The sequence below is a fragment of the Leiobunum rupestre genome, chromosome 8 (assembly GCF_980474605.1).
Source record: "Leiobunum rupestre chromosome 8, qqLeiRupe1.1.hap1, whole genome shotgun sequence".
Classification (NCBI taxonomy): domain Eukaryota; kingdom Metazoa; phylum Arthropoda; class Arachnida; order Opiliones; family Sclerosomatidae; genus Leiobunum; species Leiobunum rupestre.
In genome coordinates, this window is record NC_143391.1 from 11,934,410 (window position 1) to 11,949,177 (window position 14,768).

The 14,768-nt window shown below is 38.9% G+C and overlaps 1 protein-coding gene across 1 annotated transcript; it reads right to left on the reverse strand.

Moving 5' to 3' along the window:
* Positions 1 to 8,711: 8,711 nt before the first annotated feature.
* Positions 8,712 to 10,918, reverse strand: NELF-B (negative elongation factor B). Its single transcript, XM_090156474.1, has one exon. It carries the CDS (start codon positions 10,709 to 10,711, stop codon positions 8,972 to 8,974), a length of 1,740 nt encoding a protein of 579 aa, XP_090012600.1. The 5' UTR covers positions 10,712 to 10,918; the 3' UTR covers positions 8,712 to 8,971.
* Between the last annotated feature and the right edge of the window lie 3,850 nt (positions 10,919 to 14,768).

Consider the following 14,768-nt stretch of genomic DNA (forward strand, 5'->3'; position numbering starts at 1 on the left):
ACTTCCACAAAAATTAATGGCATGTGTAACCCCTCAGGTTCACTTTCCCCCGCAAACTTACATTTTTTATATTTTCTGTGTTTTATTTACTTTTGTTATTACGTTTTCCCCGCACTCTTGACCCTCTAAATTTACAGTTTTTGTTAAGTATTCTTAAAGCTCCCCTACATCAAATATCTTAGAATTCCGAGCTCTATTTAATGAAACTAATCCCAGTGTTAAATATAAATTTAATTTAATGATAAACTAAAAACTTAAATAACCTTTGAACCATACATACAAATTAATTATTGTTTATAAGCCTTATAGAACTCGATCAAACCCCACGATAAAATATAAAATTAAGATAATAAATTAAACCATTATCTCAATATAAATTATAAACTAAATCCCTGCCTTCAGCAACGTTAATATTAAACCCTCGCTAATGAAAGTGTTTTTCTCTCGGTCACAAGACCGTGTTGCACTACATTTCGAGCCGTCCACACCCTGGTTTTCCCAAAAACTTTCCGAACTAGACCAGTAAAATCCCCTCAGCTCACAGCGATCCCATGAAGTCATTTCAAGTCCACAAGCTTCATATTAACTATCAGGTAGCAAGATCCCAAGAAAAGCGGACGTTTTCCAAGGTTGCCGCCATAGGGTCGCGAGGGCGCCTGGACATTTCCTCTGGGAGACAAAAAGAAGGTAACCTCGAGACTCCCTGGCATCCCCTCCGCAACCCCGAGCGACCTTTCGTGGATCAGACGACGTCATCAGTACCATCATAGGACACGAGTCTTAGGTGCACCAATGACCCACGTAAGAAGGGAGGTCACTAATTACTTTTGTTTCAACTCCGCCTACAATCCTTGGAACAAAACCAAGAGACATAGCCCCAAAAATACAGAACGGTAGAGAACTGGAGAGAACTCAACTTGTACCAGGAAGGAAGTCCACCTACATTACCCGGAGAAACCATGTCGAAATAAATATAAAATAATGTGCGATGAAGTCGCGCTTAAATATTAGTTAACCCTCAATGCAAACCACATGATCGGAACAACCCTCAATGATTGCCTAGATGACCCACAGCCAGGATATTCCGATCGGAAGAACATAAGCCAAGCAGTAATAAGTCTGAGAAGCGTAATGCCCTCAACACCCTCGAATCACCTGTTGATCACCCAATGTCTAGCCATTCTGAGAGAAGACAGCCAGATGACCGAGACCGATTCCCTAGCCTAGCCGGATATTTCAGACTGAAACCCGAAGTACCTACGCCCCCCTCAGCTTGTGAAGTAAAAGAATATAGGAAAAAACCCGTAATCCGGCCGCCAAACCGTAGACGAATAAATAAAGAGAATTAAAGAAAAGTGTGAATAAAGAAACGCGTAAACAAGCAATCCCCAAAGACGTCCCTCCCGTTCTGTGAAGTGCGTGTGTCGGGCATCTTACGTAAACCGAGGAACGAGAAAACCCGTAAACGGAGAGACGACAACGGAGCGGAGGATACCAAAACCAAGTGATGAGTAGAATTTCCATCATAACCCCCCTACCCAGGGTCGAAATACGAAGTAGCCAGTGAAAGTAGAGAAAAAGTCTTGAAAAGAAAGCTTAAGACAGGTCCCCTCGAGGTTGAGAGTTCATTCTGCCTCTTGTATTTATACAGTTCAGATTACTTTTTCCGTTCGCGTTGTGCCCTTGCTGTTGCCATTTTTTTGAGTTAATTATTGTCATTGTTTAATTGTAGAATCTTTAATTGTAGTATTTAATTGTAGTGTTTATTATTATTTAGTGTAAGTGTATATTAATTTCTGTCCCCTCCGTCTACTAAGTAGAGATGGCCTAACCATCACTTGAAGCAAAGTAAGATTATCCCCTCAGTTCCCCCTGCAATTTTGTTAATTTGTTTTGTATTTTAGTGTTATTTTATAAATTTGAGTGTTAAATAAAGATTTTGTGATTGATTAACGACAAAGGGTTTCCATTCTGAATTCGAATCTCCCCTCATTTTTTTATTTTTTTCTTTCCCCCTGTAAGTAACCCCCTCTCTCAGATTTAATTCATTCCACGATAAGGCCACGACTCGCATTTTGTCGCCATCTTCCCCCGCCTTGGTGAATTAATATCTTTGAGCAAGGGCTAGGAATATTTCTGTGAACAATCAATTATCACGATTCAGTAAATTTCCTTAAAAACCTTACACATGTCCCGTGCTTCAATCTATTTTTGTAACGACATCAGTTTCGATGCATTTTACAAAATCTTATTTAAATATTCGTTGATAGAATTTTCGTCAAATATTACTCCTATTAATATTTAAAATGAAATAGTGCTTTAGAATTGTTTGATAAAAGCATAAACGTGTTTATGATACATTCATGATGAAAGCGTAAAATTTCAATAGATAACTCAAAAATATATATAAAAACTACCATCCCCTCCTCTTCTCCCCGAATGGGGGACGCAGCTCTGGGGTGATTGAGAAGGTTTCTCATTATTCATGTGGTCGGTAAGGGCCTTAGAGGTCCACTTTATGGTTTTTATATATATTTTTGATAACACAAGATTATATTACTCACCTTTAGTTTTATTTCGTTTAGAAACCTTTTTAGAGCTATAGGTATGATCCATTATTGTTTTAAAACAATATAACAAAAAAAATATCTGGTATCTTGAAAACCGCAAGTCAAAAACCACAGCACAATTTTCAATAAAAATTCACGTTTTAACTAGATGGCGGTAGCGCTGCCACCTCCATGGAGGCAGATTTTTCCGACTTCGGCCGGGAACTCAGTAAGAGCCTGCGTCTTCGCGCAAGAAGCTTGATTTCGAATCTAGGGTACGTATATTTATATTATCTTTGGCCATACACAGTTTTCTCCAAAAAAAAAAGCGAGAAAAAAAGGCTCTTCCGGAATCACTGTCTAGTCTAGTCGGCGTCCTTAAGGGAATCCACGCAGGCTTCCACGGTGTGATCTCGGCAACTATTGACATTCTGCGAAAAGCGATTCGCCCATAATTCTAACTCTTTGTGAGACTCTTAGCATATGCTCTTACGAGTTAGTGTCAGGTATATTGTGTGTTTGGGACTGTGGGCCCACTAGTTTTACCAAAGATAATATAAACCTCGTACCCTAGGTTCTACATAACTGCCTCGCGAGTAGTCAATAGCGATTACCCACTTCCTGCCGGAGAAAAATGGCTCCATAGTTAGCAAGCACCAACTATAGACAAGACCACGACCAACTTTGATGACGCGTAATTGTTCCATATAAGGTTTTACGTATTACCGTAAAAAAAAACACAACTTTACCACCTTTATCACCCGAGCAAAGACTATATATACGCTTCGTTTACTAGACAGGCGTGTCCATACAAAAAAACCTGTTAACACTTTCGCAACACGGGAGAAGGCTTTTGACCATCCGTTAGAGGCGCCCCTAGTTGCACTGCTGAGGCGCGGGGAAAATTTGGACCAGCGTCTGCTATTGTATGCAAGTTGGGCCATTGAAAACGCCTGTCTAGTAAGAGAAGCGTATATATTGTCTTTGCACCCGAGCTACACGCGATTAACCATTTCTTATTTGCAAAGTTGCGGAGATGCGGGGCAACGTAGAATATAAATTTGAAAGACACAACAAACGAAGATGCGCGCGTCATCGGCAACAAGCGGGTTTTTTGCTTATAAACTTTTTTCCAGTAGGTTTTTTTGAAAAATAAAATTAGGTAGTCGAGAGTATTATAGTTCAAGGAACGTGTATATCAATTTTCAGAGCTGTATGCTAATTCCGAACAATTCGGGTGTTTTTTGTAACCATACGCTCTCACTACTTTACATTATACAGGGTGTCCACTAAAATATGGACCAGGGCGAATATCTCCTAAACAGTTTTAGGTACGAATTAGACATTTTTAGGTCGCATAGAGTGTGTAGGGGGAAACCTACTTTGAAAATTTCGGTGACCTTGAACCATGTCTTCAAGGCCATCCAAAAACTATATCGAGAACCGTAAGTGTTAGAAAGTTGGTTCCAATTAGAAACATGTTCCCCGTTACGTTTTAGGCCTCAATAGCGTGTACCCGATCGGATTCGACCAATAGGAAGTCGAAATTTTTCGAATTAGAAAGTTGTTAATAACTTGAACAACTCTCTAATAGGAATTTTAATAATTTTAATATGACCTTAAAGACATGGTTCAAGGTCATACAATTTTCCGAATATTAAAATCTCCCACCATGATGAGATTGTCTAGCAAATTTCGATTATGTATAGCACGACTTGTTTTGGAGTTATTAGCGCTTTCTTGCACTTTTCCCTTCTATGACCTTTGTGATTTTGGTAAATTTTTTCTCCACTTCCTATTGGTCGAATCCAATCGCTATTGAGACTTAAAACGTGACGGGGAACACTTTTCTAATTGGACCAACTTTCTAACACTTACGGTTCTCGAGATAGTTTTTGGATGACCTTGAAGACATGGTTCAAGGTCATGGACATTTTCAAAATAGGTTTCCCCCTATACACTCTATGCGACCTAAAAATTTCAAATTCGTGCCTAAAACTGTTTTAGAGATATTCGCCCTGGTCCATATTTTAGTGGACACCCTGTATATAGCAGATCTTTTTAAATGATGTCCGAATTGTCCATATCGCCATCTAGTTCGAAATCTCGTTCGTGCAAGAAATACCGTGACAGTAATTCCTACACATTGTGTAACATATTAGACCCGTTTTTCGACATTCGTATTTTTCGTCACGAAATCATTTTTAAAATTTCACTCAGGCTAGTTAACGGGTTGTTATTTTTGGGCGCAACATATGGCCGACTATAAATTCAATTTGTGAAAATTTGCGAAGAATTAAAACCGTGATTATGTTATAAAATAAATAATTTTATTAAAATGAAGAGACTCAACTTAATAAAATTTATATTAATATAAAAATGTAATTATAATTATAGACTTAATGGTGTATTTTAAGGCTAATACATCCCTAAAATTATATTGGACATAATTATACTACATTTTAAATTATTACTCGTTATGTTAATATGTAGTCGTTTTATAATTTTGGTCGCCATTTTCCAAAATGGCGGACTTTTTCTCTTCTTTAAACGTCTGATAGAAAATCATTCGTAGAAGAGCGCTTCCTACTATTAAAACAGCAAAATTTCACAAAATATTTAATTATTTTCCGCGGAAATATTTTCAAAATTTACCCTGTTTCATTGCACGTGTGCCAGCTTTCGGGTTGATACGCTAAAACGCATAGCAGTGATCGTGCAGAGTGTCCTAAGCTATAAGACGATCCAATCAGATAATTACATACAAAGTTATGTAGAGTTTTACTAATTGTTTCGGCCATTTTCCAAAATGGCGGATTTTCCCCACAGAGGCGAGAAGAGGAGACCACACCACGTTAAAGAGCGCATTCGATTCTATAAGTATGGACATTTTCTTAACCGTTCTAATTTGTTCTAGGTCAAACCCTAGAATTCCTGTAATATTAGTTAGGACCTTTACAACTCCCTCGTAATACCTGTATTTCATTATGGTTCCCCTACTAGTGAGGGTAGAAGAGGGTAGTTCAAGGGCAAAATTCGTCAGAACTTGCAATGTGGCCTAATAATTCCATTGTGCACTTTTGTGGTGTCTACTTTGAAGATTCGATGAGTCCGCAGCGATGCGAGGTGGACAACATAGTTTTTGGGCGGCAAATGGGGCCGTTTCCCCCGAAATTTGCTCAACGAATTGGACCGTGTTTGTTGTTCCCGATGAAAGTGTTCACGCTGAGACGAATGATGAACCGTTTCTGAGTTATGACCGAATTTTTACTGATCTACGTGGTTTTTTCTCTATTATGAAAAAAAATACCCACATTTTTAATTTAGACATGACCGAACGTATACTCAAAAACGTGTTTTTTTTCGAAATTTAACTACATATTGAAAGTTTAAATCAGGATTTTTGGCCAGGACGACCATACTTTCGGATCTTACGTTGTTTAGTGCCAAATCGAATGAGACCATACCGCATGGACTGTAAATTTTAGAGGACGAGTAAAGCGTTGCCTTCCCCTGTAGAATTTTGGTTTCCCCGAGCATCAATCACTTCGAACTAGAGAGAGAGAGAGTCCGTCAAAGTCATTTGTACCACGCATAGAGATAGACCCCCCCCCGCATGTTATCTGGAAATCTGGCCGACAGAATGACACGCGCTTTAGTTTTTTTTTATGACCTTGAGCGACTCCCGTCAGCCTGATCGGTGAACGGGGCGTAAAATACCTCGGGAATACCGGTCCTTTAAAATTTACAGTCCGTGCATACCGCAAGTCCGTAGGATGAATGGTTTCCAAGTTATAACGACAGATGTGCGGAACATAATTGGTGCTTTTTTCAAAAAGTTATAAAATTGGCATTTACACCTCCAACGTTGTCTAAATATTGCTCTCCAGACCACCGCAATGTACCCGTCTTACGTACCACTAAGGCGAGTACCCGAATTTTTTTTTCACCACTTAAAACAAAAAAATCTCCACTTAAAAAAGCATATGGGATTTTATCGGCTCCACAGGGTAAATTTAAAATCGAAATGGGTAATTTGGACCTCATTTGGGTAAATTTCATCAAGTTTGGGTAAATTGGAACATTTTTGGGGTAAAATTGTAACAATATTTGGGTAAAATAAGGAAAAAAATTTGTTTTAAGTGGTCAAAAACATTTTCGGTTGACATGGGTAGTGCAAAGTCTCCTTTTGGGAAATTTCATATCTCATATAGGTCTACATATTACGCCCGACTTGAACAAAATCAGCAAGAAATACCTCGGGTACTCTCCTTGTAAGTGCTGAATTGAATGAGGCCAACCACAAGTCCGTAGGATGAATCGTTCCGAGCAGTGTTTCCACTTTGCGGCGAAAAAGGGCGTTTTCGGCGAAAACTGTCTCGGTGGGCACCATTAATTTTAAAACCGGCGAAAAGGCGAAAAAGCGGCGAAAACCATTGAAAACGGCGCAAATTGCGTCGAAAATATTTTTCGATATTTTCATTCAGAAAAACTAAAAAATCGTCGTCTCTGTAGTCCCTCTACTCTGCCCCCTATGCCCGCCAATTCAATTTTTATATATACCAATAAAAAATGTATAACATTTGAAGAAATAAAATGTTTTTTTTTTATATAAAAAAATATTGCCCAAATCTAAGATTGGAAATAAAGAGAAGTAAAATATGCAGTGACACTCACTAAAAAAATTAAGGTAAATCTATGGAGGGAAATTGCAGCGAAAACGGCGGCGAAAATCGACTATAGAACCGGCGAAAACTGGTAAAATTGCCCCTAAAATAGGCGAAAATCTCTACCGCAGAGTGGAAACACTGGTTCCGAGCTATAACGGAATTAACATTTTCAGACACTGTTGGAGGATAAAATGTATGAATCATTGAATCAATGTCAAACAAGATTAATTATTGGGATTAAATTGTACTAAAAACCGTCTTAGTTTTTAATAATCCAAAATCTCTTTGGGTCCCGGATTGAATGGCGGTCAAACCAGATAGTGTTGTAATTAGCTATCGCTTTTATTATTTTCTGTTGTAAGTTTTTTTTATAATTTTACTACATTACTTTTCAAGGGGGGGGGATTCAAATCGTAACTTAGTTTTAGGTCTGAAAGTCAGAACCCCTCCCGAAATAAAATCCTTGATACGCCCTTGGCTGTGGGTCGAAATTAACAAATCAGACTTTGTCATTATAGTATAGCCATAAGTAACATAACAAATAGTGTATTATGTTACTTATGGTATAGCGTAATCATAGAGGAAACATGTTTGAAACACTCGATAGATGAACGTGCGGAAATATCATAAATTTAAATTATTTGGTTACGGTTTCGAATAAGAGATGTTGCCAAAATCGTCGCTACGGAGAAAAAGTTGTAAAACCTGCATGGAATGTTGATTCGTTCAAGTTCGAAGAAGAATGGCGCTATCATAGTTTATTGAAAATTGAAGAAAAAGAAATTATACCATATTGGAGACAAGTATTTTCTGTAAAAAACCTCAACCAAGAAACAAAATTTCTTGAACTGCCAAAAATTGACGTTTTTTTTGACACTACCTTATTTAGCGCTATGAATAACATTAAAACAGATAAAAGGAACTCTATGGAAAACGTGTCATTAACTGCACTGCTTCACACTAAGTACGGCATGAAGAGATGAAATGAAACATCAAGCTCCCTTAAATTTGACCCAAAGTTTGTTAAAATGTTACAAAATGTAAAGTCCAATGCAACTGCAAACGTTGCATGTGATCGAATTCAAAATTGTTTAAAAAACAATGATTGAAACGAGTTACTTTGCATAAAAGGAAATGGTTCCTTAATTAATATTAGTGTCTTTTTCTTAGTAAAAATTAAAGAAAAAACTGTGATAATTAAACTACATTTTTTAAATCGTTGTTTTTTATGGGAATTTTTAAATTTAAAATAGGTAAAAGTGGGTATCTTATTGTTTGATTCTTGTCGGAATTTTAAGGATAATTTTGAAATTTGGAATGGGTAAAAGTGGGTATTTTTCTTGGTAAAATGATCTTTTGGAAGTGGAAGTACAGAGTCTGAGTTAATAGATTATGGACCAAGAAATCCTTGGAGGGTCCCACAAAAACTGCTACTGTCTATTCGCTCTAGTTTTGATATCAGCAGTGAGTTTGTTGTAAATTAAGGATAATCTATCTCAATCTTTACTTTCCAATAAGATATACATGGGTAAGGATTTTGAGAAACAGTGAATAAAAAGGCTACTTTGTCCATCAACTGTCAGAAATGCAAACTGATGAATTCGATTTAGCTTATACAATGAAATTCAGTTTATGAAAATTGAAAATAACTGCTCATTACCCTTGAGTTTTTTCTAGCTTATCAATAAAAATTTCAATAACTATATATTTGCATTAAACCAAAATATGTTCAAACAACAATCGTAGGCCACTTTAGCTTGAAGAAATTGTTGTAGAAGGTGTGGGTACACTTAGTATTGGTAAGGGTAATGCTTCAACATTTGGTGGTAAAGAACTGGAATGACTCAAATTTACTCGTTCTTGCAAAAGCTCAAAATGACTTTGTAATTCATTGTTGTGCTGGGCTAATTGAAGAAGGGCAGTCATAACAGCTTCTAGTCTTGTTGGTGGTAATTTACCATGAACATACCACAAAAGTTTGATAAGATGTCGAGCAACATTTTCCCTCATGATATTCGTCATGAAAAATTCATCAAAAATAATTGTACAAAAGTCTTCTGCGGAAAACTCTTCCTCCAAAATTACCAGAAGACTAACTAGGTTGTGCAAAAATGGATCTTCAAATGCCCGGTCCTCCTCACAGTTGTTCAATGTGCCAAGGACTCTCATGAGGCCTTGGCGATCCTTCTGTTTAGCAGAATGTAAAGTATAATACATAGCTATGACACTAGCTACTCCATTTTCTTGAATATATGCTTGGTAAGCATCAGGAGGAGGACCAGAATGTTCAATAGTGGTTATGGCAATTTCTCGATCATCTGATGGAAGTTTTGAACTTAAACTTCTTATTTGATCATCAACCATCAATGACATTAAGGCTGGCAAAAATTTTGTTACAACTTGGACATCAAGTTTGGGTTCTTTGAAAACTTGGGAATTGATTATTTCCCAAGCTTGTAATCCTAAAGACAACATTCTTAGCAATAAAGACAAAACTTGATTGTCACGTGGAAGACTTTCATTATTAATTAGGTAGTTCAGAATTTTAAGGGCAGATGTTGCTAAGAAGTTAATGGCATAGGGATCGCATAATGTCATTGACAGATCACCCATAACATGTTCTTGCCCTCTTTTAATTCCATCTAGGAACCCTTGCAATTCCCTAGATTTCTTTACATTCACATTTCTCTCCCTAATACAAGCATCCAAACACCACGTGAATTTATGACATGGATCAATGGAAGTTATTTCTTGAATTTCCAAATCATGCATAGCCATTAACAATTCGGCACGAAGAGTACAATAATGAACATTTTTGGTACGAAGGAATAAAGTACGAATGAACTGAAGAACCATATCATAGAGCTGAATATTTCTGCCTATCATGTTTATAAGTTTTTGAATTATGTCTGCTTGTCTCCTTTGTTTTGGTGAGAGAAGAAAAAAGTTCGAGCTTTCGTGACAAGAAAGAAGTTGCTCTTGTTTTTCCTCAACATATTTTGTCAGAAGGGGAGAAACTTCATCACCAAACAAAGCTTGGTTATCTTGCCAAATTTGTCTTTTAACATGAACATCACATTCATTATATAAAGTCTTGTCTTCAACTATTTGTTTCAAATATTTGTCTTCAAGCCTTTCCATATTCTTCATTATGCCCATTACAATTGGTCTTAAAGTCGGAACTTTAATTACTGGAAAGCTTTTTTGCAAGAGTTCCTTAAGTTTTTTATCCTTTTCTCTCCTTTCCTGTTTACCAAGGGCCTCTATTTGTTGTAAAAGTTTCTCCTTCAGTTCATCGAGTACTGATAGATGAAACTCTAGTCTTCTCACTCCATGAAGATCTAAAAGTGGTAACATGGGACGAAGACTTGGCAAAAGAATTCCATTTTCAATTTGAAACTCTTCAATAGCACGTAAAGGGTCTGAACAATTAGTTAGAGATTCTCTTAGGTATTCCTTTCCCGGAATACCTACTTCTTCTAAGCCAGACATGGTTTAAAAAAGTTTGTCAGCTAAGATTAGCCTTGGCCTGGAATGAAGCAAGCGAGAATTGAGTGAAATGGCAAAAAGTAAAAATACGTAATTGATGTATCACATGGATGTATCTATCCAATATCTTCCAATACAACGCAAACTTATACCGAACTAAATTTTAATTTAAAAATAAAAAATTCAATAATTACGAAATATCTGAATATCCGCGCGTACCTCAGTGGTATAATTTTAATCACTTCTGATTTTTTTTTTGAGTTACACAAGTCGGTGTCGACCCAAGGCCTTAGACACCAGGACACAATAACGGATTAATCAGGGTGAGATAAGTGTAACGGCGACGCTAACGGGGGAACACGTGGGGAGAGGGGTGTGGACACCCGTGGCGGAAGTATTCCGACCACCCGTTGGGGGATTGGTAGTTTGTTCTCTCACGGCCATCTACAAACTCTGCCTCCCAGACGCTTGGGATTACAGGAGTACGCCACTTCTCCCGGCAATCACTTCTGATTTGACTATCTTATCAATTGAGCCAAGTTCAGCGTTGCCAGATATTTTTAATGTAATTATTGAATTCTTGGCCAAACTATTCCACCCATAGAAATCTCATAGGTAACTAGAATGCTGCCGTGTAACTGGCAAATGGGCCAAACGCCGTGGCAGACGATAGCCAGATCTCAGCCAATCAGAGCTCAAAGAGTGGTTCTGCCAAGAATTTAATGTCACCAGAGAGAATGACGTCACCTATCTCCCGGAGTCCCGCCATAGTAGCGGATCCAAGGAGGATTATTATCCTCCTTGGCGGAACCACTCTACGGCCTCTCATTGGCTGAAGGTTCAAGGCGAACTGGCGTCAAGCTCGGCCGTAGGCGGCAGCATTCTAGTTACCTATGAGATTTCTATGATTCCACCAACATTATGTAGGCTTAATTTGTTTCGAGAATTTGGCCAGTTTTTTTTAATTAAAAGTTAATTTTAAAGATCAAACCACCAAAAAATGCCGTGGTCGAAGCATTGTCGAAGTCTAGATTTATTTAATATTTTTTTTACAGAAAACTTATGCAGTTGGCCATTTGATTTAAATAAAGGTGACTATTAACCTTTTCGGGCTAAACATGAGTGCAAAATGATAGTGGATTCGAAAATTATTGACAATATGGTAAGTTCTATCAGAATTATTGACAATATGGTATGTTCTATCAGAATAATTGACAATGTGGTAAGTTCTATCAGAATTGTTGACAATATGGTAAGTTCTATCAGAATTATTGACAATATGGTAAGTTATAATAATGTTTTAATTCAGGATAAAAAAGCTGTACACTTATTGGGGCCTGATACGCGATACAAAAGATATTATAACGCACGAAACAAAAGAAACTATTTACATTAATATTAATTGATACAATGATATCGCCAGAAAAACGAAAATAAAAAAACAAATTCACAAAAAAAAGATACATATGAAGCGACAGTCATTCATATTCCTAGATAAAATAAAAAAAAGGCTAATAGTAAGTAATGTTGAAATGAACAACAGGTCAGCCCCAGTTTTTATATGTATCTAATCGACAATTGAATGCCGATACGGAGGATTTGGTCTTAACGGCAGCCGGGAGATCATTCCAAAATTTAACAACCCGTTGAGTGAAGAAAACCCGCCTAGCTACCCCGTTGCACCACTTTTTACGGATTGTGGGAGCCTTTCGGCCCTCTCACTTGATGTCGAAGAAGTCAACTGCTGTAACATCATACAGGCCATAAATGATTTTCAAGGTGTCAACTAAGTCGGCGCGAAGACGTCTGTCCTTAAGTAACAGAAGACCCAACCTTTTTAATCTTTCATCATATGGCCTTTCTTTGCACCCTTTCCAGCTTCTCAATGTCTTTGACCAGGGGGGGGGGGGGGGACAAATGCTGGAACAGTAGTCTAAGTTAGGGCGAATGTAGACACTGTACAGGATTTTGAAAGATTTGACACTAAAAAGAGAGAATGATCTCCGCAGCATATATAAAGCCCTTGCACCGCGCGCAGAAGCGGCTTTGCTATGGGTATCCCCGAACATATGGCCGGAAAGCATGACCCCAAGGTCCCGAACCACAGCATGCGCCTCTATCGCTTTACCCCCCAAACTGTATTGATAGCGAGGGTTATTGGCCCCGCAATGGAGAACAACCGATTTAGTAGTATTGAAACTCATACCATTCGAGGAGACCCAATGGGCCAAAGCATCAATATCCCGTTGGAGGAATAGCGAATCAGTCGGTGAAGCTATTTTATGACCAATCTTATTGTCATCGGCAAACAATTTGAGAAAAGACTCCTTGATTACCAGAGGAAGGTCATTAATAAATATAACAAAAAGAGTTGGGCCTAACACAGATCCCTGAGGTACCCCACTGGTTACCTCATACCATTCCGAACAGACCCCACGCAGGACCACTCGCTGCGTTCGACCACTCAAAAAATCCGCGATCCAATTGACAATCAAAGGTGGAACCCCTAAATACTCAAGTTTCCGAATAAGCAGCGAATGCGGGACCGTATCGAAAGCCTTGCGTAGGTCCAGATAGACCAAGTCAACGGAATGCCCTAAATCTAAGCACGTAGTGACTTCCTCAAGGGTTAAGAGGAGGTTCGTAAAACACGAACGTCTTAAGAGAAACCCATGTTGGTCTCTCGAGAAGAAAGATCGGCTAGTAAGGAACGCCACCAAAGAATCGCGTACGCTGGTCTCCAGTTCCTTACACGGCAGAGGGGTTAGACTTATACCCCTAAAAGTGTCAACCGCGTTAGAGTTAGGAAGTTTTTTGATCGCGGTAACATTAGCCCGCTTCCATAAAAGTGGAAGACGACCAGACGAAATAGAGGAATTGAAAATGGCTAATAGAGGGGAAGCTAAGATGGCTGAACCCTCTGAAAGTAATCGCGGATGAAGGTCATCAGGCCCTGGGGATTTAAAAGTGGGTAGTCGCTTTAAATATCGTCGGACTGTGGAATACGATAGGCCAAAGTCTAGGGGACTGAAAACAAAATCAGAGGGCTCAGAACGGTCAAAACCAGCGAAAAAGTCACCCAGATATACCGCCTCCAAATCGGGCTCGCGGGTGAACACGGAGCTAAAGAAATCGTTAAGCGCCGTTACCACCTCAACCGGATCGCGGATTAATACCCCGCAGAGTTCTCCACCACCATCAGGGAGGGTTTGGGTTTAAGAGAACGGGAAACATGCGAGTAGAGCGCCTTGGGGTTGGTAGGGATTTCATCAATTAAACGGGCTTCGTACTTATATTTCGCGGAACGAATGTGTTTAGTAAGTAAGTTACGTTTACTCGCAAATGCATGTCTGTTGTCAGTAGAAGGTGACGCTCTGAATACACGAAAGGCAGAACGCTTGTCTCGAATTAGGTGCTCGGTTTCCTTGGACCACCAGGGCTCCCTCAACAGACCCGAACGCTTAGTGGGTTTAATGGAGATCAAGGGCACCGACACGTCCCTGGCTTCAGTAACGTAAAGGAGAAGGGTATCAAGCATTTCGTCTAAGGTAGGGGCGTCGATGATGGCTGACCAATCCTTCGAAAGCAGTGCAGCGCGAAATAGATCATAGTCCCTACGACTATAGGCATAGCGTGTAGACGGGGAAATGGGCACGGGAAGGGAACACTGGAAGTCGAAAGAGAAAGTGAGAACATCATGATCGCATTTATCAAGGGTGGGAAGGTGGGAAAGGTCATGAACAGAATCCCAATCAAAAGTAAAAATTAGGTCTAAAAGTGAAGGGATATTGTTCTCACGGCGGCGAGTGGGAGATAAAACATGTTGTGTTAGTTGAAAGGAAGACACAGTATCAAGGAACCTTTTCTCAACAGATCTAACAAGAAGCCCAATTTATCGCAGGCGCGTTAAAATCCCCCAGAATAAGCACACGGTCAGCTAACTTGCAGGCTTTCTCCATCGTCCCCAATAAGATCTTCAAGAACTCAGGAGACGCCGAAGGGCTACGATAGCAACATAACACAATAAATAATTTTTTGTCAAGTTTGAGTTGGCAAGCCA

Bases quoted from the DNA above. Each gene is read 5' to 3' on its own strand.
- NELF-B (XM_090156474.1), bottom strand. From the start codon at position 10,711: ATGTCTGGCTTAGAAGAAGTAGGTATTCCGGGAAAGGAATACCTAAGA.